The sequence below is a fragment of the Phalacrocorax aristotelis genome, chromosome 3 (assembly GCF_949628215.1).
Source record: "Phalacrocorax aristotelis chromosome 3, bGulAri2.1, whole genome shotgun sequence".
Lineage (NCBI taxonomy): Eukaryota > Metazoa > Chordata > Aves > Suliformes > Phalacrocoracidae > Phalacrocorax > Phalacrocorax aristotelis.
In genome coordinates, this window is record NC_134278.1 from 100,557,243 (window position 1) to 100,583,485 (window position 26,243).

A 26,243-nucleotide genomic window follows, 5' to 3' on the forward strand; every position below is an offset into this window, starting at 1 on the left:
CTGCAGAAGATGACAAGCTGCCTCAATTTCCTGTGTTTTGCAACCCTCTGTTGAGAATCTGGGTTATAAATTAATAAATTTATGAAAAAGGTACCATCTTTCTGTTTCTCAGTGTCACATTGTCCCTTCCTTTATTCTCGATACCTCATTATATCTTTATGGTTTCCTTCAGTGTGTTGCAGCATCCTCATGACACTGCATTGGCTTTGCCAAAGTTCCATTTCATGCCTTTATATATGTTACAAAGCAGGATGTATACATATGTTTCCCTGTAGTAACAAGAGAGGGGAACATTTTAAAATATCACTGATTGTAAGGCTCAAATAGAACAATAGTCCTGGATATGTTCTGTCTTTGATTTTAGCTGAATTTATTTCAGGTTATATTTGTCCTTTGAATAGGAGTGCCTTTTTCATATAACTAACTTTTTGTTTCCAAATGTATTTCTTATGATGGATTTTTTTTTGAAATCTCATGACAAAAGTTTACTAAGCGTAGTTAACAGAGGATCAATTATGTTTCAACAGACCACTATTTGAAGGAGATAATGACTTCTGTGTATGCCTGAAAGAATCTTTTCCAAATTTGAAAACCAGAAAATTGACAAGAGTAGAGTGGGGGAAAATCAGACGATTAATGGGAAAACCACGGAGGTAATTTTTTTCCTTTGTTTCTTTTCAACTAATAACTACGTGTAGTTTTGATGTTACTGGAATTGTTCCTTCTCAAATAATTTTGCATGCAGGTAGTAAAGCAAAATAATAGAAAAACATTTTATTGAAAAGGTGTTCTCTGAGCACACATGCTGCCCCCCCACCCCCCATTTCTTATATGCATGTGTCCTGTGCATGTAGTTCTCCTGAGCCTATGCTTGAAATGTTCTCTTCCCACTCCAGATAACTGAGTGTCCAAGCTAGGATATGTTGAAATTTTTTATTGTATCTTCTATGCTGCAGTGCTTCCTGGCATGGAAGACAGGCAAAATTTTCACTAAGTTTTTTTTGTTCTGGCTATAACTAGCTCTTCATGGGAAAACAAATGCACATTTTCATCTCATTTATTTTAGTATTTTTAAACCATTTTAAGATCCTCAACTTTTCCTGGCTTGGCTGCCAAAACAGAGAGGGGAGAAAGTCACCCATAAAATATTGTACATCGTAGAGGAGAAGCCAGAATTTAGCAAAGGGCATAGTTTTTTCTGTAATTTAGATTTCTTAATTCTTAAACCCACTGATGCAGTTCAGCCTTTTCACAGAACCTATACAATTTAGCCTAGAGAAGAGAAGGCTCAGGGAGGATCTCATCTCTGTGTATAAATATCTGAACAGAAGGCATAAAGAAAACAAGGCTAGGCTTTTTTCATTATTGTCTGGAGATAGGACAAGAGGCAGCAGGCGCAAGCAGAAATGCAGGAGGTTCAGTCTTAACAAGAGGAAACACTTCTTTTTACTGTGAGGGTGACTGAGCACTGGCACAGGTTGCCCAGAGAAGTGGTAGAATCTCCATCCTTGGAGATACTCAAAGGCCATCTGGACATGGTCCTGGGCAGCGGCTTGTTAGGTGACTCTGCTGGAGCAGATGACCTCCAGAGGTACCTCCCAAACTCAACTATCCTGTCATTGTGTAAGATCAGGAGAAAAGTGTGTAGGTAGTGTTGCAGAAATAAGACTGGTTTAGTTATGAAAATACAAACACTAAAGCACTGAATCCATTTCATAGATTACTGTACTGAGTCAGATTATATTTTGTGTGATGGAGGCTATTGCATCTCCTGTACCTATAAACATCTTTACATAACTAAAAATTGCCAGTCAAGGGAAGGCAGCAGAGCCAGCTTAAAAATAGTTCCTTTTGGAAAAGTGTTCATATCATTTGAGCTTAACTGAAATAGTTTTTCATTTCTCTATCATCATGCTTCCCAGCAAGAGGTAAATGGTGTATTTGGAGGTTAATCATCACTTACTCATTTGACTTTTGCCAAAAATGGGTACTACTATAAAAGATCAGCTTGCCTCATTCAGTAGTCTGTTGAACCATTGATAAAACTTCCTTCTTTTTTTTTTTTTTTTTGTAGGGTGGGGGTGGGGTAATGGAGGGTGTTGTTGGGTTTTTTTGTTAAGCTATCATACAGTTAGTTTTTTAAAAAGAGAGGCTCATGCCTAAGGAACCACAGGTCTAAATGGTCAGGAAGTTCTTTTATCTGAATTCTGAAGTGCAAGTATTTGACTGGATATAGTCTCGTTTTGTTTTTTAATGAAAACTTTATAAGTTCTTGCTTTTTATCAACATGAAATAAGTATTCCTGTTGGATTTTTATTTCTTTAATAATTAAAAAAACCCAAAACATGTATTGGTAGTCTTTTTCAAGATGTCCAGAGTGGTTTTTGGCCTTAGTTCTAAGAGATTTTGAATAAATCATTTGAATGCTTTTTCAAGATAATTTTCATCTACCTCTAGAGCAAAGGGGTTTTTTTACATTACTATTCTGTTAGAAATTTCTTCTGTCTGTCCTCATCATATACAAGTAAGCTAAATACCATGTCAATACTGATATCTCCCCATGAGGGAAGAAAAAAAACAACCAAACAAACATTTTGCATCCACAGTGTTGATGGCAGAGGATAATAGTGTCTCTGTGTGATAGCTGTGCACGTGATTGTTGTCTTTTTTTAAATTCTGTTTTAAGTATTAAGTATTGTAATATTTTCTTACATCTGCTGGTACTTTAAATGTCCTATCACACCATCAACAGTGTGGTTGATTGGCACAACAGTATCCTTCATGGGAGCCTGCAAAGCTTGTAAGATTCCAGTAGACTGTGGGGAAAGATATGCTCCAAGGAAAGGAAGAGGTAATAGTCAGTCTTGTGTACTCTGTGTAAACTTAATTGGCGTCGTGGAATAGCAATGGATATGCATTAAGCTCAGACATGCTTTTCCTTCCATTATATGATGGTGGTGATTCCTCTGTTAGTTCTAATTCTCATGACCAAGGTAGAAACTGAGAAGAATGTTCAACCTCTTAAAAAGTTTCTACAGAAAACTGATGAGGTTGCAATGTGATCTGTACCATAGTTTTAATCTTCATTTTTTCATAGGAATGGCATGAAGATGGGATAACCTTTATTAAATACATTTGGGGGACATGGGGTTGGAGATTCCCTTTAACAGATGCCAGAAATATATTGCAAATACTTTCTACATCCATGACCTACAGCATTTAGAACAGAGACTTTTTAAGAACATCTGGGCTAGCAGTAAAACAGTAGTTGCTGTTGTAGGGATCTTCAAGGTCAGTGATTAGATATTAGCATTTTAATGTGTATTTCTGAGAGCATGGGTCAAAAAACATCAGGTGATATCTGATGTTCCTGATGCAAGACCCTGGACATGATTAGAAGGGCTACTATTAAAGTCTATATTGCTTTTTTTTTCTTTTTTCTTTTTTTCTTGTCTTGATTAGTCACTCTGTTCTCCTCAATGGAATTTAAAAGCTCTGACCTGCATTTTGCTACTTCATATTCACAGCCCATGACAAGCATTATTTCACACTTGTTCCTCCCAAGTAATAAGTATGAAGGAAACAGCATCTTTAAATGAGAATATCCAGATAAGCTTTGCATAAGTCTCCCAACCACCGTCACTCTTTCTCTGCCATATCCCTTTCCAGATGTTTTGAATTCCTAATGAGGATGATTAGACAATACAGAACTACAGGTAAACACGTTCTGCTCTTCAGTGATAAATTGGTGAATGGGACACGCACCTACAGTCACTCAATCTACAGCACAGTTTCTAGACTATACAAAGTCTACTGACGACTTTTGTGGTGATAGTGATTGGAAAGCCCAGTGAAGGAATGCAGTGCATTACTGTGTGTACCTGACAGAAGTACATCATAGCTTCAATTCATTCCTGTTCTTTTTGTTTGTTTGTTTGTTTTAATGTCTTGCTTAGGGCTAAGATCTCATTGTGTTAATACTGTACACACTGGACAAAACAGATGGTCTATGCCTCATATAACTTAGAAACCATGTATAAGATAAAAGGCAAATGATGTACGTGTGTAGACAAACGACTGTGAAACTGCTGGTCAATGTGAAAGAAAGTGGTCTCAGCATCCTGGCAGCTTAGTTCTTAGGATCTTCTCATACATGTTGCAAGGAAGAGAAATTTTGGATAATAGTGAAACGGCTTTGTGGAATTCTGAGTGAGGGGTATACACAAGAAATCATAAGAATGTTTATTTTGGCATATAATAAGAGAGTAGTAGAAGCAGATTTGGAAATAGGACCTGACTGCTCAGGACTGAGTGCAAGATAAATAACTGAGGAAGATCTTGAAGGGATTTAAAACAGAAAATAATTTGCAGCGTGAAGAGGGAACCAGCAGAGGATTTGTCAGTGTCTTCTAAAATAACCTCATAAAACAGGGCTTTTTATACAGTTATATATTGATTACTGATCAATAAGTCCCACAGAAAATGTTTAAATTGCACTGGACTGCCGTAAAGCACTTAACAAACGTAGTAAATTATTGGATAAATAACTGTTTCTGCAATTAATCAGACCTACAATAGCATCTGTACTCCTTTTTTAAGTTACTTTTCACTGACACAAGAATGATAAAACCTTTTTTTAATAAGGAATGAGACATAGGATCAAGTCCTTAATGTCTTTATGCATCATGCATCATGCCTATTCAGTAGTTTAAAAGTGAAAAATTAATAAAACTAAGTAAGGGCCTTGAGATTAAAGGGTCTTTAATCTTTTAGGTTATACTTCAGGACACAGACACACACACTCCCCCAAAAAATGGGGGAGGGGACTGCTAGAGATTATCTGATTTTACACAATAGCCCAAGGTCAAACAAATTTGTACTTTTACTATGGTTAATCTCAGAAAAATTAATCTGCAGAATAGAGATTTTGTGGCTGAGTTTTGCTTGCGTCTGTGCAGGGTACAAGAGACAGAGAAGTGCCCTTTTATGTTCTGAGTCTGGTGCCCTTTCATGCTAAGTTAGTTTAATTGAGCTAATGAGCACATGTGAAAGGGATCTAGTATGTATCAGTAAGTGACAGCAGACAGGGACCTCACAATAAGTCTTCCTTACATGCATTCAACTGGTATTCAGAGTAGACCGGATGTGAGACCTGCTTTAGCTTTGTTGTGACACCTGCTAGATCTGTATAAGCAGAAGAAGTCCTAAAAAGTTGTATTCTTCTGATACACTAATGCAAACAGCTAGCATTCCTGAGTATTATTCTTAAATAAACTGCTATTTTAGGAATGATAATTCTGGGGAGTAAGACTGTCTAAATCCATTCAATTAAATTCTTTTCTCTTGAACACTTCGCCCCAAGCTTTCTCATTTTCCCTCACTGATTTGTAAACTATGCCTCTTTATTTCATGTGTCTTTACATATGTATGTTTTCAGGGCCGAATTGAAGTATAGTTTTTACCTAATTGTGTTATAGGTGTTCCTCTGCATTCTTTGAAGAAGAAAGATCAGCATTAAAACAGAAACGACAGAAAATCAGACTTTTGCAGCAGCGGAAAGTTGCAGATATTTCACAGTTCAAAGATCTTCCAGAAGAAATTCCATTACCACTTGTAATAGGAACAAAAGTTACAGGTAATTTCTTAAAAACAAACAAACAGCCAAGTGTTTCGCAAAGATTTTAGTAAACCATAATATACTTAGTGCACATTGTATGTTTTTATTGTTAGCGTATTGAGAAGGTACTTGTGAGGATTAGCTAGTATTTTTAGAACAGTGATACAGTTTTGAGGTACAAACTTAGTATGATTTATTATTTCTGCTGTTCAAATTGTAGATTGGTTTGGGCGGTTTTTTTGGTCTAGTATATCTAACAAATCTTGGAGAAAGAGATGCTTAAATGCGAAGAGCTGAGTGCTGTCTGAAAGTTTAAAATCTAACCTAATATAAAAGTTCGGCTTTATTTTTCCATAAACATAGAAATATCTGTTTTGAAACACACATATAACTGATATTGTGGCGTAGTTGGATCTGTATCCTAAACATGACGTTGCCTTAGTGAAAAAACTTACACGTAGCTGAGGAAGGAATATTGTTAAAAACATTCCACAAGTTTTGTCTGATTTTATAAAACCTTGAATTCCTCCATCCTGTTTGTGATCCAGATGCTTTTCGCTTAAGCATGGTATCTCCCATTTAAGCCACTACTGTTCATTGCTTTTTGCATTCTTCAGCAACACTGCCCTTAATTCTCGCTGAAGAGCAGGCGTGCACAATGCTGCCTCTCCTCACTCTCCTAGAGCTGTATCCTTGAGCTGTGTTCCTCATTGTCTTTTGCTAAATATGCAGTCTTCAGTGGAAGTGATTAAAGAAAAATGGTATGCAAAACACCTGGAAATTGACTTTTGCCTGCAAAATCTGTCAGAAGGTACTGGGTATTAAATAGCGTTTTATTTAGATGTAAGCGTAGTGCTAAGGATTAGATTTGGGAAATACTTGACTTGGAAAGATAAATTTGCAAAAAAATTGGGTAGTATTTCTATTGCATACGATTCTTTTCCTGGGTTTACTTTTTTTTCTTTTTATTTAACCTGTGGGTTTTAAATATACATATAAAGGGTTACTTGTGAAAAATATATTGAGCCTGTTTTTCTCATGGTATCAGAGCGTTATAATGTTTGGTTTGTTGTTCTTTTTTTAAGCACGTTTGCGAGGTGTCCATGATGGGCTATTCACTGGACAAATAGATGCTGTAGACACTCTTAATGCCACATACAGAGTGACTTTTGACAGGGCAGGTCTTGGAACACACACAGTCCCAGATTATGAAGTTCTTGTAAGTATTCATGACACATTCTTAAAATAGCTGTAATAAAAAATAAAATTTTTAAAAATTAAAATTGTGTATGCTTTAATCAAAAAGAAGAAAATTCAAAATATTACATGCAGGTGGTATTGTCATAAAGTAGAAACAAGCATAACAGATGCATGGGAAGTTTCAGGGGAATGAGCTTCTACTGTTTATAGTTTTATAGAACAGTATAACCCTCTATGATAAAAACATAATGGCTCAGGCTGGAATAAGTTAGTCTGAGCTTAATATGAAGAAATCTAACAAGTAGTGTAAGATCCCAAAGAAAATTCTGCTATGGGATCCTGGCAGGATTTGCAGAAAATATTCAGGAAAACCTGGTCCCCTGTAATTTGCCAAAGTCTGGAAAGGCCTCTGGTAGTCACAAGCAAGTATCACGAGGTGAGTGACGCTCGTTTTGAAACTTCTTATGGTAAAGAAGCTACTTGTGGGAACATTGCTTTGGTCAAAAAATCTGGGATTATTTCCTAGCTCGTAGGCTTTTGCACCAATTCATGAACTCCAAGAATTGCTCCTGCCAAACAGTCTGACCTAGACTACAAGCTTTTCAGACGACCTCACGTTCTTTTGTATCTTCTGTAGTGTTAAATCTACTAAAGGCCCATAATTTGTCTAAGAACTAGTCTCTGGCATGATCTGAGTTTGGAGCCTCTGCTGAACTCCTGTTCAGTCACAACTTGTCTTCAACTTGCCAGTAGAGTTTTTGGAAATATTCTTGTAGGTTTTATTTGATGCGATGCCCTAACACTTTGAAACCTCCAGCAAAGAAGTATCGTTTTGAGGCTCCTGCTAGCCCAAAAGCAAAATGTTTAATGTTGCTGGGTTTGGGGTGTGGATAGGCACGGCTAGTCCAGATTCCAGAAATAAATTCTGTATTCCAGCAGGTGTGTAAAATTAATTAGTCTGACAGCTGAAGTACATCCTTCCTTTTCCTGTCTTACAGAGCAATGAGCCTCATGAAACCATGCCAATTGCTGCCTTTGGACAGAAACAACGGCCTTCGAGGTTCTTTATGACCCCTCCCCGATTGAATTATGCACCTTCACTCCAGTCTCCAATTACAGTAAGTTATTTTTTTTATGTAATATTAATCACTTAAATATTTTCTAATACACATTGAAACTGTTACCTTCAACAGTTTTTGAGAATAATTTTCTGAGGTTATTCGGCAAGATAAAAATTTTAGCAAATCCCTCTAAAAATAAGCTATGAAATGAAATTTCTTTCTTGTATAGGACAGTGATCCATTATTAGGACAATCTTCATGGAAAAACAAAATTTCAGGCACAGATAGTGAAACACTAGGAGGCTTTCCAGTAGAATTCCTCATTCAAGTGGTAAGTATTAACTGCAACTCTTAATTTTGTGTATTGTCCTTTTGTGTTTATACTGCCAATTCTTCTGCAGTTAAATGACCTTCTGTGGATTTATGACAGATATGGTGATATCCAAATTAACATTTGAAAATATGTTAATAATATTTGTTTCTACACACACACCCCAGCCCCTTCTTAATTTTCTCACTTGTCTGTAAGCTTTGAAATGTGCTGCTCTTCAGACTGCAGGAGGGACTTATGTCTCCAAAAGTGTGTCTTATTTTATCCAGCTCTACTGCTTGGTCTGAAAAAAGATTATTTCTACCTGCGGACTTTGTGCTGTGCTAAGACTTTTTAAATTATTATTTAAAATATACTTGCATTATGCAAAGAACATTTGCCCATGTGCATTATCATATATTGTATGATACTGTATTTTATGTTATGTCCTACCCTCCCGGAGAAGAAAAGCATCACTCTTTCCCTGAAAGCAAACATACGTGTTATAGATAAGACAAAAAATAGTTTTGTTCATCTTTTATGAAATAGTTCCTCAGTGATTTTTGTACACCAGTTCAGAAGAGCACAGACAAGTAATGTTAGGAAGCTGAGATTCACTGAATATCAAAACTCATCAAAGCAAGTTACTCTTCAGGATGATGGAAGAATGTAACTGCTTGTGTTGGCTTAGCTTAAGATATCTGATTGGATTCTTTAAAAATGAAAGCTGTTTTGAATAGGAGATTGGAATGATCTGTGTTTTAAAATATTAAGAACTGAGAAATAATATTGCTAAATGTTTCTCAAATTTTAAAGTATATGTAAATGGTCAAAATAATCAAGTTGTGTCTGTAGCTCACGAGACACTAATATTTTGGCCATTCAACATAATTAATTTTATTTTGACAGAATTATCTATTCAGGTTTTTTGGGGAAACTTATTGTATGAAGCTAATTTTGAAGAAGGTGGCTTGGCATCTAGCTTAGCTAAGAAAATTTAAAATAGATGTAGTTGATGTAAGATCAGTTATGTTTAAAATGGAAATACACAAAAGAAACTGTTTATGCTGCTAAACTGGATCTGCAGCTGTCCTTGAGTCACTGAGTGCAATCAATGAAACTGGGTAACTAAGGTGTATTGAGCTTTACAACTACTTAGTGCATCAAGTTCATCTGCTTATGATGCTGTTTCTGTATTCCATATCTGAAAATGTGTGATTCCCAGTCATGTTTGGTGGTATACTATTACTTGTTGTAGGGAAATCTGAAGCTCTAGAATTATAAATCTCTTGCTTGTATTACAAATGGTGGCATTTTGCAAAGATACTGCATTAATATGTATTTTTGCTTGAAGATTGTCAAAAGATTTTGAACAAAATCAAGCCACAAATTTTTGGCATTTGTTTATGTGAGCATCTTAATACTTTATCCAGGTTTTTGATAAAAAATCATGAGGCTTAAAAAAAATTATCAAAGGACCGTGCATTATATTTAAGCCTAGCATCTTAAGCATTTTAAGCATCAACTTTTTAATTAGAAGTTTAAGGATGGTACTGGATTTTGGTGTTGTGAAATATAAGGCTGGTAAATACTGGTTATTGATATTGGCACTGCTTTCACCAGTCCAGAGGTATTTTTATGTTAAAAGTTACTGTTAAAGATGTTCTAGCCTTTCTTATACACTGGTACAGTAAAAAAGTCGAAGCCCTCATTCTGATTTAATGGTGATCCAGGAAGTAAATAATCAGAAAATGTTTGATTCAGAGAAAACTTCCTGGAGAACTATTGCCAGGCAATTATTTATGATACCATGAGTAAACAGTTTAATGGGAAAACTTTATCCTGGAGAAAACAGAAAAAATGCAGCACACCTTGAATAAAGTTTCAACCCAGCCCCTTAGCTCTCTTTTGCAGGTTCTGAAATTATTTGGAACAAAAGGAAGTGTAGCCAAATTAATGTGCAGACACTGACAAATAAACATATGGGGTGTTCTCTTTACATATAACTTGCAGTTGTAAACAAGCACCAGGACCTGTAACAACTGTTTTAATCATAATTCTACATTGATGAGTCTTAGTTTTTCGAAATCTTTGTATTAATTTCTATGTGTTTACATTTTGGCATCAGAGACTGCTAATCTTTCTGGTTTTAACTGTGGACAAATATATGCATATTAGGAGAAGAATGGATCGAAAATTAACATTAAGATATTAAGAATAAAGCCAACAAGAAGCAAGTAATAAAAAAAGTCTTTCATGCTTACATGCAATATGTAATGTATCCTTGAATATTTTGTAGGCTATACTGCAGGTCAAAATTGATAGATTACATTCTTATATTCCGGTCAGTATTAAAATTTGAAGAATGTTTTCCTAACCGCTCAGTTACAGGTGGTGGGGTTTTTTTGTTTTCTGTTTTTCCTCTCCCTCTGCCACCCCCTTGTTTTGTTTTGGGGAAGAACATTGGATTGGGAAGGAAACTATCTAGGACAGATTGTTTGCAGGATTGCTTCGTGTCCAGAAGAGGGAGTATGTTAATGCAGCACGTTCAGAAAAGTGAATTGGGTCTTCCCAATAGCTGTGGAGAAAGGTGCTATCTTTCTAAATTAAATACATGAGGAAAAAATCTAAAAATGGATACTGGATTTTTGACAATTTTGTGCTTATGAAAATTTTTTAAATATTCCATAGTAAGTTATTGCACACTTTACTTTGAAATGTTTGTATTCGTATAAATTCTCCCTTGACTAAAAGTGAAATCTAAACGTACTGGTTGGGTTGTTCCTTCATCTCTTGTAATGTGGAAAAACATTGTACTAAAACCTCATTTCCAGTTTAATGAGAACTATAAACTGTAACAGTAAACAGGATGAGTTATGCTGAAAATAGAGCTGTTCGGCAAGAATTTCTCAAGGAAAATAGGGCTGAACTGAGTTAAAGCATTCCCTGATGACACTGGCAAATGAAAATGGAAGACTCTGCAATAAAAGGTACCAAGGGGGGAAAGTTGGTAGACTTTGTAGATACAGTGAAAGGTCAGAGTTTCTTGTAGAAAGAATCACATTATCTTGACCACTGGAGTATATCTGGGAATAGTATGAATATGATATCAAATCCAAACTCATGAACTGGAGAACTAGGGCCCTGCATCCTCAAATATGTCTGGATATCAAAGTAGAAGTTAAGCACCAAATACCTTGCAAGTTTAGGAGATGAATAACACATTCTGCATTAAGTTGGGGACTCACCAGCTTCATCAAGGAGGAGGACTTAGACAAGTTAGGCAGTTGCCATGATGACAACAGAGGAACTTGGCAAGTAACTTTTTGGCAGATGGTGTACAGTGCTTTCTTCTCTCTCAGGTGTTTTTTTGCCAATGTGAGCATTTGTGCGTTGTGTTAGAAACTAGATCAAATAGATAATCTAGCTCACAAGTAGTAATTTTAAAACTTTTTTTTTCTTGCCTTTTCTGAATTTATTGTTTGTCATTATTAGTTCCCTGATTGGGTTCTTCATGTAGCTGCAAAAATGCAAGTGCTGGCTCAGCACGGGTGTTGGGGGACAGCACAAGGGCAGGAATGAACAGCTAGAATTGGAAGAGTGACCACCTATGCAGTATTGCCTCTGTATGTCTGACCATAGCTTACTCTCCCAGATGCATCTGGTGAACGGATGGCATCTGTGGTAGAAGGAGAGAAGTACTGATGCTGGTTTATAGGTCCGTCATTTGGAATACTGGTACAAGCTTTCTGTTGCCCACATTCAGGAAAGATGACAGTGAATGGAAAAAAGATACAGAAAGGGCCACAAAAGTTTAGGAGATCAAGAGCCTGTTACGGGAGAGGAGACTGGAAAGGCTTGGGTTGTGATCAGTCTAGTGAAGGAACAGTGGAGAAGAAATGCTTTATTGTTTGTGAATAAACAGGGATAAATACAAGGAGGGATAGCCTGTATTTAGCTGAAGAACAGCTTTGGCAGAACAAATTGCAATGAAGTGAACAAGGATGCATTTAACATGGAAATTCCAAGAAGGTTCATAATTACCTAAAAGAGGTCCTGGAACAATTTTCCATTGGATTTGTGAGGGCAAGAAGCCTGGCTGCATTAAGACCAAACTTGAAAATCAACAAAGGAGATTATATATAAGCAGATGTATGTTGAACTAGGAATTCCTATTTCTCACAGGCCCATGTTCCACTACTAGGATACTGTTAACCCCTTTGCAATTTATAAAACCTGAAATGTGGCTCTGTTTACATCAGTAATAAAACTTTTGCTGGTTGTAGCAGAGCTAGGATTTCTCTCGGGGCCCTAGAGAATATGAATAGTTTTAGGAGTGATGTGTGTGTTGAGAGCACTCCTGGTGATTTCCACTTCAGCCTGCTAGGTCCCAAGGGCAGCAGAAACAGGGTACTCCCATTATGAAAGAGGGAAATGGAAAGCCCAGAGTTTTTCCGTTCAAAACAGATCCAATCTCTATACCAGGTTTTACTGCAGGAGCGTACACAAAGGGCTGGCCCTCGGTCGAGAGCACAGCTGAGAACAGGCTGTGAAAAAAGGTATGGTAAGGTGAGTGATGTTAATTGTAGTACATGATGATAACACCCTTGGCCTTTCTTCAGGCTGAAAAAATAAAAAAAAGGTTCTTGATTCTTCGGTCTCTAGCTGGCCATAAATTATGTTAGTCTTCTTTTAGGGAATTTCAGCTGATGGATTTTTAGCATTCTCCAATCTAGGGCACTTGAAAATGCTTTTAAAATCTCTGGAAAATCCATCGTTTAATTTTAATTAGTTCTTATTTCTGCATCTTAACTTGATGAACAACTGAGAAATGTATTTTAAAATGATGAAAGAAACACACATTTTATTATCTTGAATTTCTGTGGCATTTCAAAACTGCTCAAGGGCCTACTCATTCTAAAAATAGTTCCTTTTGTTTTAGACCAGGTTATCGAAAATCCTTATGATCAAGAAGGAACACATCAAACAATTGAGAGAGATGAATACAGAAGCAGAAAAGCTGGTGAGAGTGTTCTCTTTTCAGTTCCTAAAACAGGATATGCTTTAATGGCTAATGCAAATAGATACAATTAAAACTAGAGTCTAGATAAAAGCTATATTTTATTGCTTTGTATAATGTGAAAGGGGTTTTTTTAAGTCAAGTCAGAGAAGTCAGTTCTTTCAAATATGATTCTTCTTTGAAAGTATTATGTTTTGGAAACTGATTAATGTTAACATCCAATACCATGTCAGTTGATGCGTAAAGTAAGGAAATACTATGTGCTTTGAGAATCTTGGGTACAAGTTCATCTGGTAAGGCATTCATCATAATTTTGTTTTGTGGATGGTAGGTACTTATTTATTTAGCTTTCTCGCTAAAGCAATAACTCAGTTCAGAGATTTTGTACATAAAGCTCTTCAGTGCCCTTGACCGTCATTTCCAATTACAATACCAGAGCAGCTACAGCATAATTAGCAGCAGCAGAATTGTTTTTCTTGCTAGGCTTTATCTAATCATCAGTCAGTAAATCAAAATGATAAGAATGCCTCTTCTACCACCCATGGCTATCAATCAACTTGAAAGTGGAAAGCTATCAGTCTTAACCTTCTGCTAGTGTCCATTCAGACAGTTGTCTCTACAACGTACAGACAGAAGGCTAAAGGTTTGTGGAGAGGAAGAGGAGTCCTTTTTATTTGCTGAAACCAAAAACGCTGGGGTCTTTTATGTAGAATATTTGAATGGTGAAAGATTTTATTTATTGTGGTAAGATTTCCCTCTTTGTCCCTTCAGCGATCATGTGCACTCGTGCGTTCTGTTATTCTGCCTCCTGCTGCCCCATCCTTACATCTCTGTAATTTTCTTCTTCTGTGCTATGATGCTGCTTTTCAAAACCTTATCATTTCAGTTACTACATTATTTTTTCCTGTGCATCAAATGTTTTGTCTTAATTTTGCATATTAATAATTAAAATAGATGTAAAAAGAAGCAAGATTAAAACATACCATTGCAACCTGTAACTCTGATACTGAAAAATTACCAACTCTTCTTAAAACAAACTAAAAAACTTTTCGTTTTTACTGAGATATTAGTACTTTTGCATAGATAAGGAAATCCATAGGAATGACAGTAGCCTTCCTCTGCCAAGAATCCAGATACTAACCTGTCACTCAGCTACTAAGTCATAAATTAGCTGAGTTGTGGAATATCAAGGAAACTAACAAAATTGAGAAAGCAAAGAAGCAACAGGGAAGAAGGGGATCTAGAAATAAATGTTAAATTTTTTCTATTTTTGCTCAGTTGTAGCCTAGATAAGAACTTTGAGAGACTCTTGAAATTCTTCCCTTGCGCTGTTGCCTTTGTAAACCAGCAATCATAAAGCAATCTCCATTACTATACAAGGCTGTCCTGATAAAAATAGAGGACATGATACCTTTCTATTGGGCCATATTCTTAGCCTGTCTTCTAATCCTTTTTGTCCCTTGGCAATCCCATCTATGTTTGTGCTGCTGAGTTATATGTTGTTTCTCCTTTTAAAATGTATTTTCTATGAACAAGAATCTTTATTGACATCAGTCCACTTGAACATCAATATCATACCTGCACATGAATAAAACAGAATCCTTTGAGTTGATTCAAGTATAATTTAATTGTCAGGCTTTGATAATAATTCATACAATTGTGATTTGGTAATTGTTAAGAGTAAAAATTTTGGTTACAATGTTTGGTTTAAAGCAATCCTTTTGTGGAGACTGTTTTAAATGACTGATCTAATATATAAATAAACAGAACTGACCAAACTCAGAACTGGTACTGAATGTAATCCATTATTGTCTGACAATAATAATGAATTTACATGAGGAAGGGGATGCCTACAGAGGAGCCATTAATACATACAACTGCATATTTTCTATTTCATTTTTCTGAAATGACAGCTTATTAATAGTTAAGCATCTTGACATCCCTATCTAGTCTTGGTTGTAGGCTATAAACAAGTTACCATGTACATAAAACAGTAAACACTTTTTTCTGATAGCCTTGTGGATCAACAAATCTAAATAAAAAGGGTGGCTAGTTCATTTTTTCACTTGAGCTGTGATAAAGACAAGGTAAAGGTGATGCTTGTCTTTCCATAGAAGCATGTAGGTGCTCAGCGTCAGAGATGTTACCTGCTGCCATCTACTGAAAACCATGTATCTTTTGTCTGCCAGTTCAGCTGTTTGTCAGGGTTTCCAGATCTTGGATTGCTCCCAGATCAGAAGCAGGGCTGGTGCTGAGAAATATTTCTTTCATTGTCACCAGTATAGAATGCCCTTGGCCTTTCGTCTCTGATGGGGAATTCATAAGTGTCTGTGGTTTTCATGGCTAACCTGGATTAGTCTGCTTTAGAGGGGCTGGTCACTGAAGAAGGTCTGAAAGCTACAATTTTCTTCTTATGTTCCAGAGCTGCAGGAAGTATGTCAAATTGATGCTGGCTTCCAGTTCGCTCTTCGGTGAATTCTGAAGTTATGGTGTTAGTTTAAAGCCCTATTAATTTGTCTTCAGACTTGTAAATCCCTGGAGATCATTTCAGTGATTAAGTTTAATGGGGAACTTTGAACTGAACTGATAATAGAAACCTTGATTTTAAGCTTTTGACCTGGATCCTCCTGATGAAGGCTCTTGACTTTGCAATTTGCTTTATCTTGTGTGTAAAATTTATAGCTACAGGTTTGATTGTATGAGGTACCTGTATCTCAGACTTGTGGCTGAGAAGCAGTAGAAATACATCCAGGTTATCTTGCAAGAGGCCGTTTGTGGAGGAAATTTTATAATATACTGTATGATTTGTTTCAGTTTCATAAATATCACCCAGTGTCGAGATACATTCTGAAAACAGTGTAAGAAAAACGTACTGTATTCTAGTATCTGTTTTTTGTGGAAAATTGTGCTTACCCAGAATACTTATGTTACCAAATATAAGCTCTAGTAACTTTCCTTTTTGGCAGAACTGTTAGCTGTAAGAGAAGGTACGTAGCACTGAGTCATCCTCAAGTGACCGCTAACTTACTAGACAACTGTGCCTCCCATCCTGCAGCAGAGGTGGTTGTGGCCATATTGTCCTGTACTGTGACAGGATAGTTTTCTATTCATACAGTAGAGAGAGGCCATCCCCAGCTACTGGAGAAATAAGCAGATCAGAGCACAGTTGTCTTCTGTAGCATTTACCACCTTGGATTATCGTAGCATTTTATGAAGAGAATTAAAAGCATGGTAGTTATTACACAGTTGTCGCCTGGAATTTTAAATAGTAATACTACATTTAAATATTTATGTTAACGTTTCTCTATTAAATCCTGGGATTTCAAGTATCTCAGTATTATTTGCAAGTGGAAATTCCTTTTGATGAGTTCAAGAGATATAAATGTACAGTATTGCATTAACTCTAATATGCTTTGTCTTTTCCACAGAAATCATACTCTATGCCAATAGGCATCGAGTTTCAGAGGAGGTACGCAACTATTGTTCTAGATCTTGAACAACTAAACAAAGACTTAAACAAAGTTTTGCATAAAGTTCAGCAGTATTGTTATGAGGTAAGATTTTGCTGGAATCTGTATGTACTTGTTGTTTTTGCTTAATATAAGTACAAAAAGAAAAAAGAATTTCCTGGGAATAAGGCATAGGTGGGGTCACTTTGAAATGACTCTGTCTCTGCCTTTGTCTGTCTGTCTCTGTTTCTTTCACTGGAGTGCACACACTTTTGCTGATCTCAGTGGCCGGTTTTGAAATAGACATAACATGTACACAAATGAAGAAAAAATACTGTGTGCTCTATACTTGTGAACTCTCTTTGAAATCGTTTGTCATTTCACACATACACCAAATCCAAAGCAGATCTTTATTCTTAATTTCTCTGTATTATATCTATGCAGCTTGCTCCTGACCAAGGCCTCCAGCCTGCCGACCAACCGACAGATCTGAGGCGTAGGTGTGAAGAGGAGGCTCAGGAGATCGTCAGGCAAGCAAATTCCTCAACGACAGGACAGCTTTGTGTTGAGAGTGAAAATTTAACTGATCTTATCTCTAGACTTACAGCAATATTACTGCAAATTAAGGTAAAATGTTTGCAAAAAATAGTTTCTCCCATAAAATACATACTATTAAAGCTCTGTCAGTTTCTTTATGCCAAACTGTGAGAACATTTTTTTGTTTTCTTGTCCTACAGTGTCTAGCAGAAGGAGGTGATCTGAATTCCTTTGAATTTAAATCACTAACAGATTCGTTAAATGACATTAAGAATTCAATAGACTCCTCAAATATCAGGTATTACTTTTTGAATATTTAATTCTTAATTACACATTTTGTGCCAGCAAGCAATTCTTACTGTGTTTTAGAGGTGAACGCTGATTATAATTAAGGTTATCATTAGGGGGTTTATTCCGGTAACTTTCACTTATAGGAGTGGTCCCATTTAAAAGGGGTGTTCTTAAAGGGAGTGTGAAATTAGCAGTTTTCTCTTTTGAACCTATCGGCGAGGTAACCTGATTTAAAAAAAAAAAAGAAGTGCTAAATTGCTGCAGCAACAACTAGACTTTCTTACTCTTCAGTCATTTATGACAACTAATAAGTTATTTTAGAACATTTTCAGACATTGAAATCCCACTAGGAAATACAAGTTCTTTAAATCACAGAACAGTACAATTTCAGTATCCTTTTTGCATAGTTACTCAACCTCTTTTCTGTAAATATGAAAAGCTGGCATATGAGACAACTATAGCTTCTGACCAGCTTCCATTAGTAATATTTTAAACCAAGAAACAGAAGAACAGCCATATTGTGCCAGATCAAAGGCCCATCCAGTCTAGATGGGCCATTTTTCAACTGTTGTCACAAGCAGGTGCTTGAGGAAGCTTTATAAAAATAGCAAGAATGGGGTGATACCTGTCTGGAGTACACTGCAGCCTCCAGCAACTTGTGACCAGGATTTTTTTATAATTACAATCCTGCTAAATTACATAACTTTAGAAAATATACCTAAATGCTAAGTATTTCCTTATCCCTCCATATTCATATTGCTACATAAAAATGGGAGGCTGCACATGTGAATTTTTTGGCTTTTGGTTTGTTTTGGTTTTGCAAAGACAGTAGGATGGCATTTTGGTTTCAAAGTAATTATTGAGAAATGCTGTTATATAGCATTTTTTGTTAGTAAAAACAAAAATAAACCCCAAATGTTAGCGAAACTTCTCTATAATCAACACCGCAAACTGCATGTTGGAGCGGATTCAACTAAAGGTTGATGTACCTTGCAAAGAAGGTGATGTTGTTTCCATTTCACTGTACTTATCTTGGGTGTTTTTGCATCTCTTCATAATATTTTTATTTCATTAACTCTGGTCATGTTAAATTCTTCTTTGAAGTACCCAAGACAGTAACTGTTGATTCTATGCAGCTGTTTGTGCAAATGCTATTTTCACATACGTCTCTGTCAAGCTGCATTAGTCTGTACTACTCTGATTCATCAGAATTTTTGTATTGGCTACATTTGTACCTTGACTTACACTGTAGAAATATTCAGACACAATTCTTAATATGGGGTTTAACACTTTTTTTTTTTCTTCCTTCTTTTCTTCCTGTAGTTGTTTTCAGAATAACGTTGAGATCCATGTTGCACATATTCAGAGTGGTCTGAGCCAGATGGGAAATTTACATGCTTTTGCAGCTAATAACACCAACAGAGACTGAAAATTTTCTTTCAAGTGTACAGCAAGTAGTTCTGGAAAATCCTCTTCCTTTATATAGGCTTCACCAAATATCCTAACTGCCAGAAGATACGGGAAAAGAAAACCTCTCAGAAAGGACCCTTTCAAATATATTCTATCTGCTTCTTAAGAAAACCAGCATTACTGGCCAGCATTACGTTAGATTCTCCACTTGTTATTCACATACAGTAGTTTTGCTAACTGGTAATCTCTTAGTAATTGCATTTATTATAATAAACTTGAAAACACACTTTCATATAATTGGAACTTAGTTTTTAAGAGTTCAGATTAATTCTGCACACCTCTTGCTGTTGGCTCTACTGGTATGTTAGAAGTGATGAAGCGGAAATGGCTCACATTACTAGCGCCCGGCAGGTCTTTGTTATGGAAAGCTACGCTTCTGTGTGGGTAGGGAGAGTTGCCATTTCAGCCTTCAGGTAGCGCAGTGCTGAGGCAGGCTGAGGGTTCTTGATATAAAGAAGCAGCAGCCGGATAGGGACAGCAAACAGAAGCTGTAAACTTGAGGATGTTGGGCAGGCCTATCGATCAGTCAGTGTCTTGTTGGAACTTTTAATTTATCATAACTTATAGAAGGGGTCTAATGAAGGAATATAAAAACGTAACTGGTAACGTTGCAGAAAGAGCTTGGTTATGGCTTTTTCCCTTCACACGGGGCAAAAGTAGTGCTTTAGTTGGTATTTTATATAAGTGACTGGTTAAACGTATTGTTTTTCCAAATTTTTGTTTGTTTTGCACAACTTTTAAATTAGATTACTGGTTATCCAACAGTACCCAACATATATAAATATGAAGATTTTTATAATTAAAGATAACCAGTGAGGTAAACTGCAAAAATAAAAAGTGACAACCTGCCTATGAGTACCTTTTGGAATGTTAATCTTGTAAAAAGTGTGTATTGGTTTGTTTAAATAGTCTTGTAAAGCTTCTGTGTAATGAATTGTTTCCAGATACAAATTTTCAGAGATAGCTGTAGAGATGTTTTTGATTCTTTTAGATGCCTCATTAAATGAGGCCTTTTATATGTTAATGTATAAAGAATATGTAAACAGGATTATTTTCAATTTTAAAATTTTGTATAGTTTAAAGATGCTTCTGTATTCTGTGTTGGTATTGTGCCACTGCAAAACTTTAGTGCAGAGTTTATATTTAGCTAAACTTGTTCTGTTAATTAAGAGAAATGCATAAATCTTTTATTCTCAATGAAATTTGTAACTCAATAAATTGACCTATGAGAGTTGATATATTTCACAAAAATGCAAACTTTTTTGCAGATGGTCTCAGGTAATTTGTTTTTAAAAGAAGTTAATATAATTGCTGAAATGAAATGTTGTGAGGACAAGGTGAGTAGCTGTTTTAAAAGGTGTATAGAAACTTTACAAGGGATATCACAGATAATCCTAGACGCTGATTTTGATGAGTTACCCGTGGAAATTTACCTCTCCTAACGCAACAGAACATTGTAGTGGTCCCTGCAATTACTTTTGTAATTACATCACCCATTATTTTGTGGTGTTACCATCTGTTTGGTAAAGACAACAGAGAGGTCCTCTCCCACCACCCTTACAATTTAAACAGAGAAAGGTGCCAAAGCCTAACTTAAGGCACGTAGGTTTAGTCCAACAGTAACTAACAGGATCTACAGCTAACTCAGGGAAAAGGAACCGTCCCCTTGCTGCTTACTTACACCCGTCCTCCTCATCTGCAGCTCATAAAACCTGTCAGCGTGATGGTTCAGGGTGCTGTGCTGCTGAGGAACAGTTCGCCTTTCTTGTCCGGCTTTCTACCTGTGTGGCACACTGAACTCGCTGCCAGGTGCAACGGGCGCTGGTGCGAACAGAAGGGAACAGCAAGGACTGCCTTTTCCAGCAGCAGCTTGCTGGCTTACAGTACTCTGTAATCCCTTACTGCTCTGTCAGGGCTCTGCCTACTTACTTACAAGGGAAGCATACGCATGAATGCTTTTATGGAATAGGACTTCCCAATACGAAGCATCAAGCAGTAACAGAGGCCAGCGTTGTTCTGTTGACAGCAACTGCCCCAAACTGAGGGAGAAAGAAGTTGTAGATGCTGGTGGGTACTGCTACCAAGAATGGTATTCAGCAAAGGGGATTTGGGAACCTGCTTTTTCTGACAACCTGATTCCTTACTGGATACAGAATACATTGCAATACCCACCACACTCATCTTAACTCTGATTCCACAAGTATGGTGTTTTTTACATGTGGATTCTTAAAATCGCTCTTTCCGTGTTTTGTGTTGAAGTGGGTTTTTTAGTCGTTACGGGGTAATGTAACGTAATAGGAACATGCAATAAAAGTATCTGTGTACTTTCACGTCATTTGGCCAGCACACGTAGGCAACGTATACACGCTGCGTCTCTTCAAGAAGCTGCATTTCCCCTCAATCACGGATATGTTGGGTCAGAGTTAATGTTGCTGAGTTTTGGTGAAATACAGTAACAAATATGAGTGTTTCTGATGAATGTGGCCTAAGCATAGTAGGAATCTCAAGAATTCACTATAAGAGCCCTAAATTAAGTCTGCAGGAGTAGAACAAGTTAGTTTAGTTTCTTATAGTCAGTAAACTGGAATTCACCCTGCACCCCCAAGAAATGATTGTCTCCTCCTGTAAGTATTTCTCTCCCGGGGTCTTCCCAACACCTAATGTAACAGCTCCTGAAGCACCCAAGTCCACTTGGGGCAGGAAGCACCTGGTTTTGCTCAGTTAGTTTGCATTTGTTTGTGTTTTTTTCCCCCAAGGACAGCTCTGGTTTTTGGAGGGAGAATTAACTGCCAGTCCTGCTACACCACTTATCCTTACAAGCTTGCAGTTCAACCATAGTTCAGCCGCCCCAGACCTTGCAAGCACAGGTATGTTATAGGGTGATGCCAAGGAGTTTGTGCACTGGTAACCTTGTTGGGGCATGATTCTCGATAGTGCGTGTTTTTGCCACCAGTATGCTTCCTCTGTGCTTCCAAACCACCAGAGCCTACAGCATTCAGGTGCTCTCCCATACCTGGAGTCCTACAACTTGCTCTGCAAGGCTCTGAAGTACAGCTTTGTAAGCAGGAAGAATTGGCCTTATCCTCAAAATACATGTATAGTAATACATCTGTTCCTCAATAAATTGACTGAATTACATGAGAGGCTTCTGTTACCAGTAATTTTGGTGTTCAGAGGTTTGGGTGCAGAGCCATTCAGCCCGCTACCTGTCATGTAAACAGCTTCTGTGTAGTCCCTAGTACTCAAATTCAAAGTTAAAGTGCCTTTACAGTGTTAACAAAATACTCCTGCTTTTCTGTAGTTTAACATTAACCTTGGCTTAAGTGGCACAGCTGAGGTTTTTGTCTGAACAGGACAATGATTTCAGGGTTTGGGTTTTGCATTAGTTAGGCCATAAATTTGCATTTTTGTTCAGGGATGGGGGATGTTGTTTAGAGCAGATCTAAAGCAAATGCTGACAGACATTTCAAGGCAGTTTTTGTATCCTGTCCTTCAGGCCCCTTAGGTCTCTTATTCACACCTGAACCCCAGCTGTGGCTCTCCAGGACCTGGGAAGAGAACCTGTGGCTGGGGTATCTACCATCTCTGTTCTCCACCCCTCGTCTGCCAAGGTGAGAAACCCTTTCCCTGCCCCAGGTACGCACACAAGTAAAGCAAAAATGTAAACCTTTATTTTTTTTCCCCTCGGTGAAAACATCCCAACAGACTATCCCCACTCTTCTAACATCAGCCCCCACCCCCAAAACACAGTGGATTTGGTTAGCTTTTTGACTAAAGAAAGTTAAATAGAAATACAAAATGTGCTAATGGAAGTCTTTAAATACAGTGTAAAAAGATGCCCTCAGCTGATGGAGCTGACCCGTATCTTTCTTAAATAAATAGGTATATTCAGTTACTACCGGATAAAGTGCAACAAGTCGCGGGGGGTGTGTGTGAGGTAGCGCAGTATGTGAGTGCTCCCCGCCAGAGCAGCCCGCCCCCAGGCGCGGGTTTGGCGGGGCCGGACTTGGCATCCAGGCTGGGGGTGCAGTTTTACCCCCGGCCCAGGGCCGGGTCCCGCCCGGGCCGGCGCTCACAGGGCTCGGAAGGCGCCGAGGGCGTTCTCCTCCCACTCCGAGCCCGACTCCGAGTAGCCGCTGGTGTCCTCAGCCTCCGAGATGGGCGAGTACTGCCCGCAGAACGGGCGGCCCGGCGGGCAGGGGCCCGCGGCCGGCGGTGGCCCGGCGAAGGAGGCAGCTTCGGCCCCGGCGGGCTGGCTGGGCGGGAAGCCCTCGAAGCCGGGGCCGGGGGGGAAGGCGGCGGCCGGCGGCCACTCGTAGGGGGCCGAGCCCTCCTCCTTGATCTGGACGATCTGGGCTAGGCCGGAGAGGGGGTAGCGGGGCCGCTCCGGGGCGCGCAGGGCGGCGAAGCGCGGCGGCCGCGGGTAGCTCGGTGGTGGCGGCGGCTCGGCGGGCGGCGGCGCGGCGGGGCCGGGCCGGGGCGCTCCCCGCTGGCGGCGGGACTTGGCGCGGCGGTTCTGGAACCAGACCTGAGGAGAGAGGGCGGCGGTGAGGGTGGCCCCGGGCGCTGCGGCGCGGCGCGGCCGCCGCCCCTCACCTGGATGCGGGACTCCGGGATCTGCGTGGCGTCGGCCAGCTTCTCCCGCAGGTAGATGTCGGGGTACATGGTGTCCTGGAAGACCAGCTCCAGCGTCTCCAGCTGCGCCGCCGTGAAACTGGTCCGCTTCCGACGCTGCGAGGCGGCCGGCGCCCCCTCTGACGGCTCCGCCGCCGGCCGGCCCCGCTCCCCCGGGGGAAGCGCCCTGAGGGCGGGCGAGGCCGCGCCGGGCCCGCCGACCCCCGCCCACCTGCCGGCGGGGAAGGCGGGCGGCTCCGCTGGCGGTTCCCCGAAGCGCAGCGCGGCCATGGCAGCGGGCGAGGAGGGGGTGCGGGCCCTCCGGCCGCCCTTTATAGCCGGGGAGGGGGCTCGGCGGGGGCGGGGGGTCGGAGGGAGGCGGCACGGCCCCAGGGGAAGGTGGGCGCGGAGCTGCGGGCACCCCGCCGCGCCCCGCACCCCGGGCCCGCCGGTGGGGTGCCCGCTTGGGGCGTCCCCTGCCTTACTCGGCCCGGAGCCCCGCAGCCCCACGGGGTGGGTGACGGCTGGCGACCCCCTGCACGGACCGCGGGCAGCGAAGGGGAGAGCGGAGCAGGGTTTGTATCCCCTTTCTGTGGGCAAAACGGCTTGGCGTTAGGAGGCTGGCACCCCGGATAGGGCCCGGTCCCGCAGCTTGGTTGTTTCTGATAAAACATCTGGGTCGATGTGGTTACGGAGTTTGCTCCCTCCAGCTGCTGGTGTGTGTGGGGGGTGTTTTCCAGCAGCTGTCCGCTTTGGTGAGCGAGGGATCTCGCATAGTGTGAGACTCAAAGTAAACAAAAGTTGTTTCTTCCTGAGGCCAGGGCTGCTCTGTTTGGAGGACTTTGCCACAAACTGTGCGGCCAGTGTACGGCCTCCTGCTGTGCCTGCTGCCGCTGCTGCAAAAACATCTCTTGCCTTTTAAGGTGCAAGTTAAATGCACCCGGAGAACCCCAGCAGCTGGACGGTGCAGAGACAGAGAGTGGTGTCGCTGACTTTGCCACCCACTTGCTAATGCCTGCATACTCCCGCTTACACTTGCACAGCTCAGGCACTTCTGCGATAACAGTTTCCCAGCTGGAGAGGTCTTGCGCTGAAACCTTGCCCGCGTGCTCCAGCAGGCTATGCCTCACCCTCCCCAAGGTGCTTTAAAAAGGGGTTACCCTTACACGACCATCTCCTATGAAAGAATGGTGGTTTGATTGTTAAAACTATTTTTGGAGGTTATATTCCTAAAGCGTTTGTGTGTTTGTACATTTGTGCTTTTATGCTTGCAGCGATCCAAGTGCTCCTGTTAAGTTTCTGGGTCGTTCGTTCCTGAAACTGTGGCCTGTAGTCTGTGGACAGGGGTCAGGAACGTGATGCTTGTACAGCATTCTCAATTAGCCGTGTACAAGAGGGCATGGTGGTGAGGAAGGGCACAGGTGAGTGAGGAACCAGAAAGCACGGACCGCGTTATTTTAGGTTTTTAATAAAAGACTCAGGGAAGGTTGAACTCCTCTGCAGATTCTCTGCAGATTTAGAAGATGCCATGGGTGGCACCAAAAGGGAATTACTCCATATTACATTTCCATGACAAATATTTTACTCTGTTTTACATCCAATAACATTTGCTGAAAACCATAAGCAGAGGTTTCTTTGCTGTGTAATGCAGCATAGAGATGTGACACCCTCCAGGTTTCTGAAGGATTTAATCCTGCTTTGAATTATGCCCTTATAGGGATATTGACCTCAGTTTCTAGGATTTAGTGAAGGTGAATTAAGTACGCCAGACAGAGCTTTTTCAGGAAGATGTTTTTTCACACACAGACATGTTTTTCTTTCAGCAGCAGCAGCAGCCGCCCAGGCTCAAGTAGCTGCTGGCACCGCAGGCCCCCTACTGTCCGTCCATTCCTCCCCCCCACCTGGTCCTGCTGCTTTCCCTTTAGCTGAATGGGTTACTAAGCTGTATGTGGGTCCACACAGTGTGATCAGGGAACTAATCCAAGTTAAATTAACTGTACAGTAAAAGCAGGTTTGTTTGGGTTTCTTTAATCCAGAGCTGGGATTCCCCGCCGTGGGTCACCGGCAGCCCGTGGGACGGCTGTACAAGCAAGAGGGCACTGCCAGGTGGAGCAGGAGGGAAACGAGGGGATCCCATCTGGGGGTGCTTCTAGGACTGCCGCCACCTGGATCTGATGTGGAGCTAGAAGGGGACAAAACTCAGACAGACTGCCCAGGACTGTGGTGGTTTTCTGTGTCAGACTTCCCATTAAGATGACTATTTTATCAATGTATATTGAATACGTACTCAGGAAAGAGCGAGTACTGGGAGCTAATAGACCTATTCCCAACTCATAAATCTGGAAATGGGCTGACTCTTTGATCTCTGATTGCTGTGACATCCTTTGGGCCAAAAGCCTCCTCAGTTCCCTTGTACTTTATGGTACCAGAGGTGTTCCAACAGCTATCTTGTAACAGCAGCTAACCTGCTTCCCCTGATGAGGAAAGGAAAGGAGATGTTTCCCAGGACTGAAAGCTTTCATTAAGAGACAGAGATAAAACATTTATAGACCATAAAAAAAGTCCACTTTGTTACAGCGGAAGAAAAATAACTTCTACCTACTAAACTTAGTTGCAATAGCTCTTGTATGAGTGCAGTTTCACTGCTAGTTCTGTGATACGGAACGCGAAGCCT

The 26,243-nt window shown here is 39.9% G+C and overlaps 2 protein-coding genes across 11 annotated transcripts in view; one reads left to right on the forward strand and one right to left on the reverse strand.

Moving 5' to 3' along the window:
* Positions 1-26,243, forward strand: part of LIN9 (lin-9 DREAM MuvB core complex component) — a 59,408-nt gene that overhangs the window by 20,561 nt on the left and 12,604 nt on the right. For 7 of the 10 annotated variants that reach the window (XM_075088733.1, XM_075088734.1, XM_075088742.1 and 4 more), the window contains 12 exons: positions 528-653; positions 5,478-5,635; positions 6,703-6,836; positions 7,816-7,935; positions 8,108-8,209; positions 12,674-12,757; positions 13,131-13,211; positions 16,637-16,762; positions 17,102-17,284; positions 17,395-17,492; positions 18,809-21,822; positions 22,452-22,566. In XM_075088733.1, coding sequence (XP_074944834.1) covers positions 528-653; positions 5,478-5,635; positions 6,703-6,836; positions 7,816-7,935; positions 8,108-8,209; positions 12,674-12,757; positions 13,131-13,211; positions 16,637-16,762; positions 17,102-17,284; positions 17,395-17,492; positions 18,809-18,914 — 1,318 coding nt within the window. In that variant the 3' untranslated portion in view covers positions 18,915-21,822; positions 22,452-22,566. The remainder of the gene's footprint in view (positions 1-527; positions 654-5,477; positions 5,636-6,702; positions 6,837-7,815; positions 7,936-8,107; positions 8,210-12,673; positions 12,758-13,130; positions 13,212-16,636; positions 16,763-17,101; positions 17,285-17,394; positions 17,493-18,808; positions 21,823-22,451; positions 22,567-26,243) is intronic. The other 3 variants (XM_075088735.1, XM_075088737.1, XM_075088741.1) reach the window with 1 other exon arrangement.
* MIXL1 (Mix paired-like homeobox) lies at positions 22,882-23,930 on the reverse strand. Its single transcript, XM_075088745.1, has 2 exons — positions 23,552-23,930; positions 22,882-23,483 (listed from the first exon to the last, which is right to left on the reverse strand). The coding sequence occupies exons 1-2, from the start codon at positions 23,858-23,860 to the stop codon at positions 23,028-23,030; spliced, it is 765 nt and encodes a 254-aa protein (XP_074944846.1). The 5' UTR covers positions 23,861-23,930; the 3' UTR covers positions 22,882-23,027.

Coding starts and splice junctions, on each gene's coding strand:
- MIXL1 (XM_075088745.1), bottom strand. CDS start 23,860: ATGGCCGCGCTGCGCTTCGGGGAACCGCCAGCGGAGCCGCCCGCCTTC. Junction 23,484..23,551: donor TCCCGGAGTCCCGCATCCAG/GTGAGGGGCGGC, acceptor CTCTCTCCTCAG/GTCTGGTTCCAGAACCGCCG.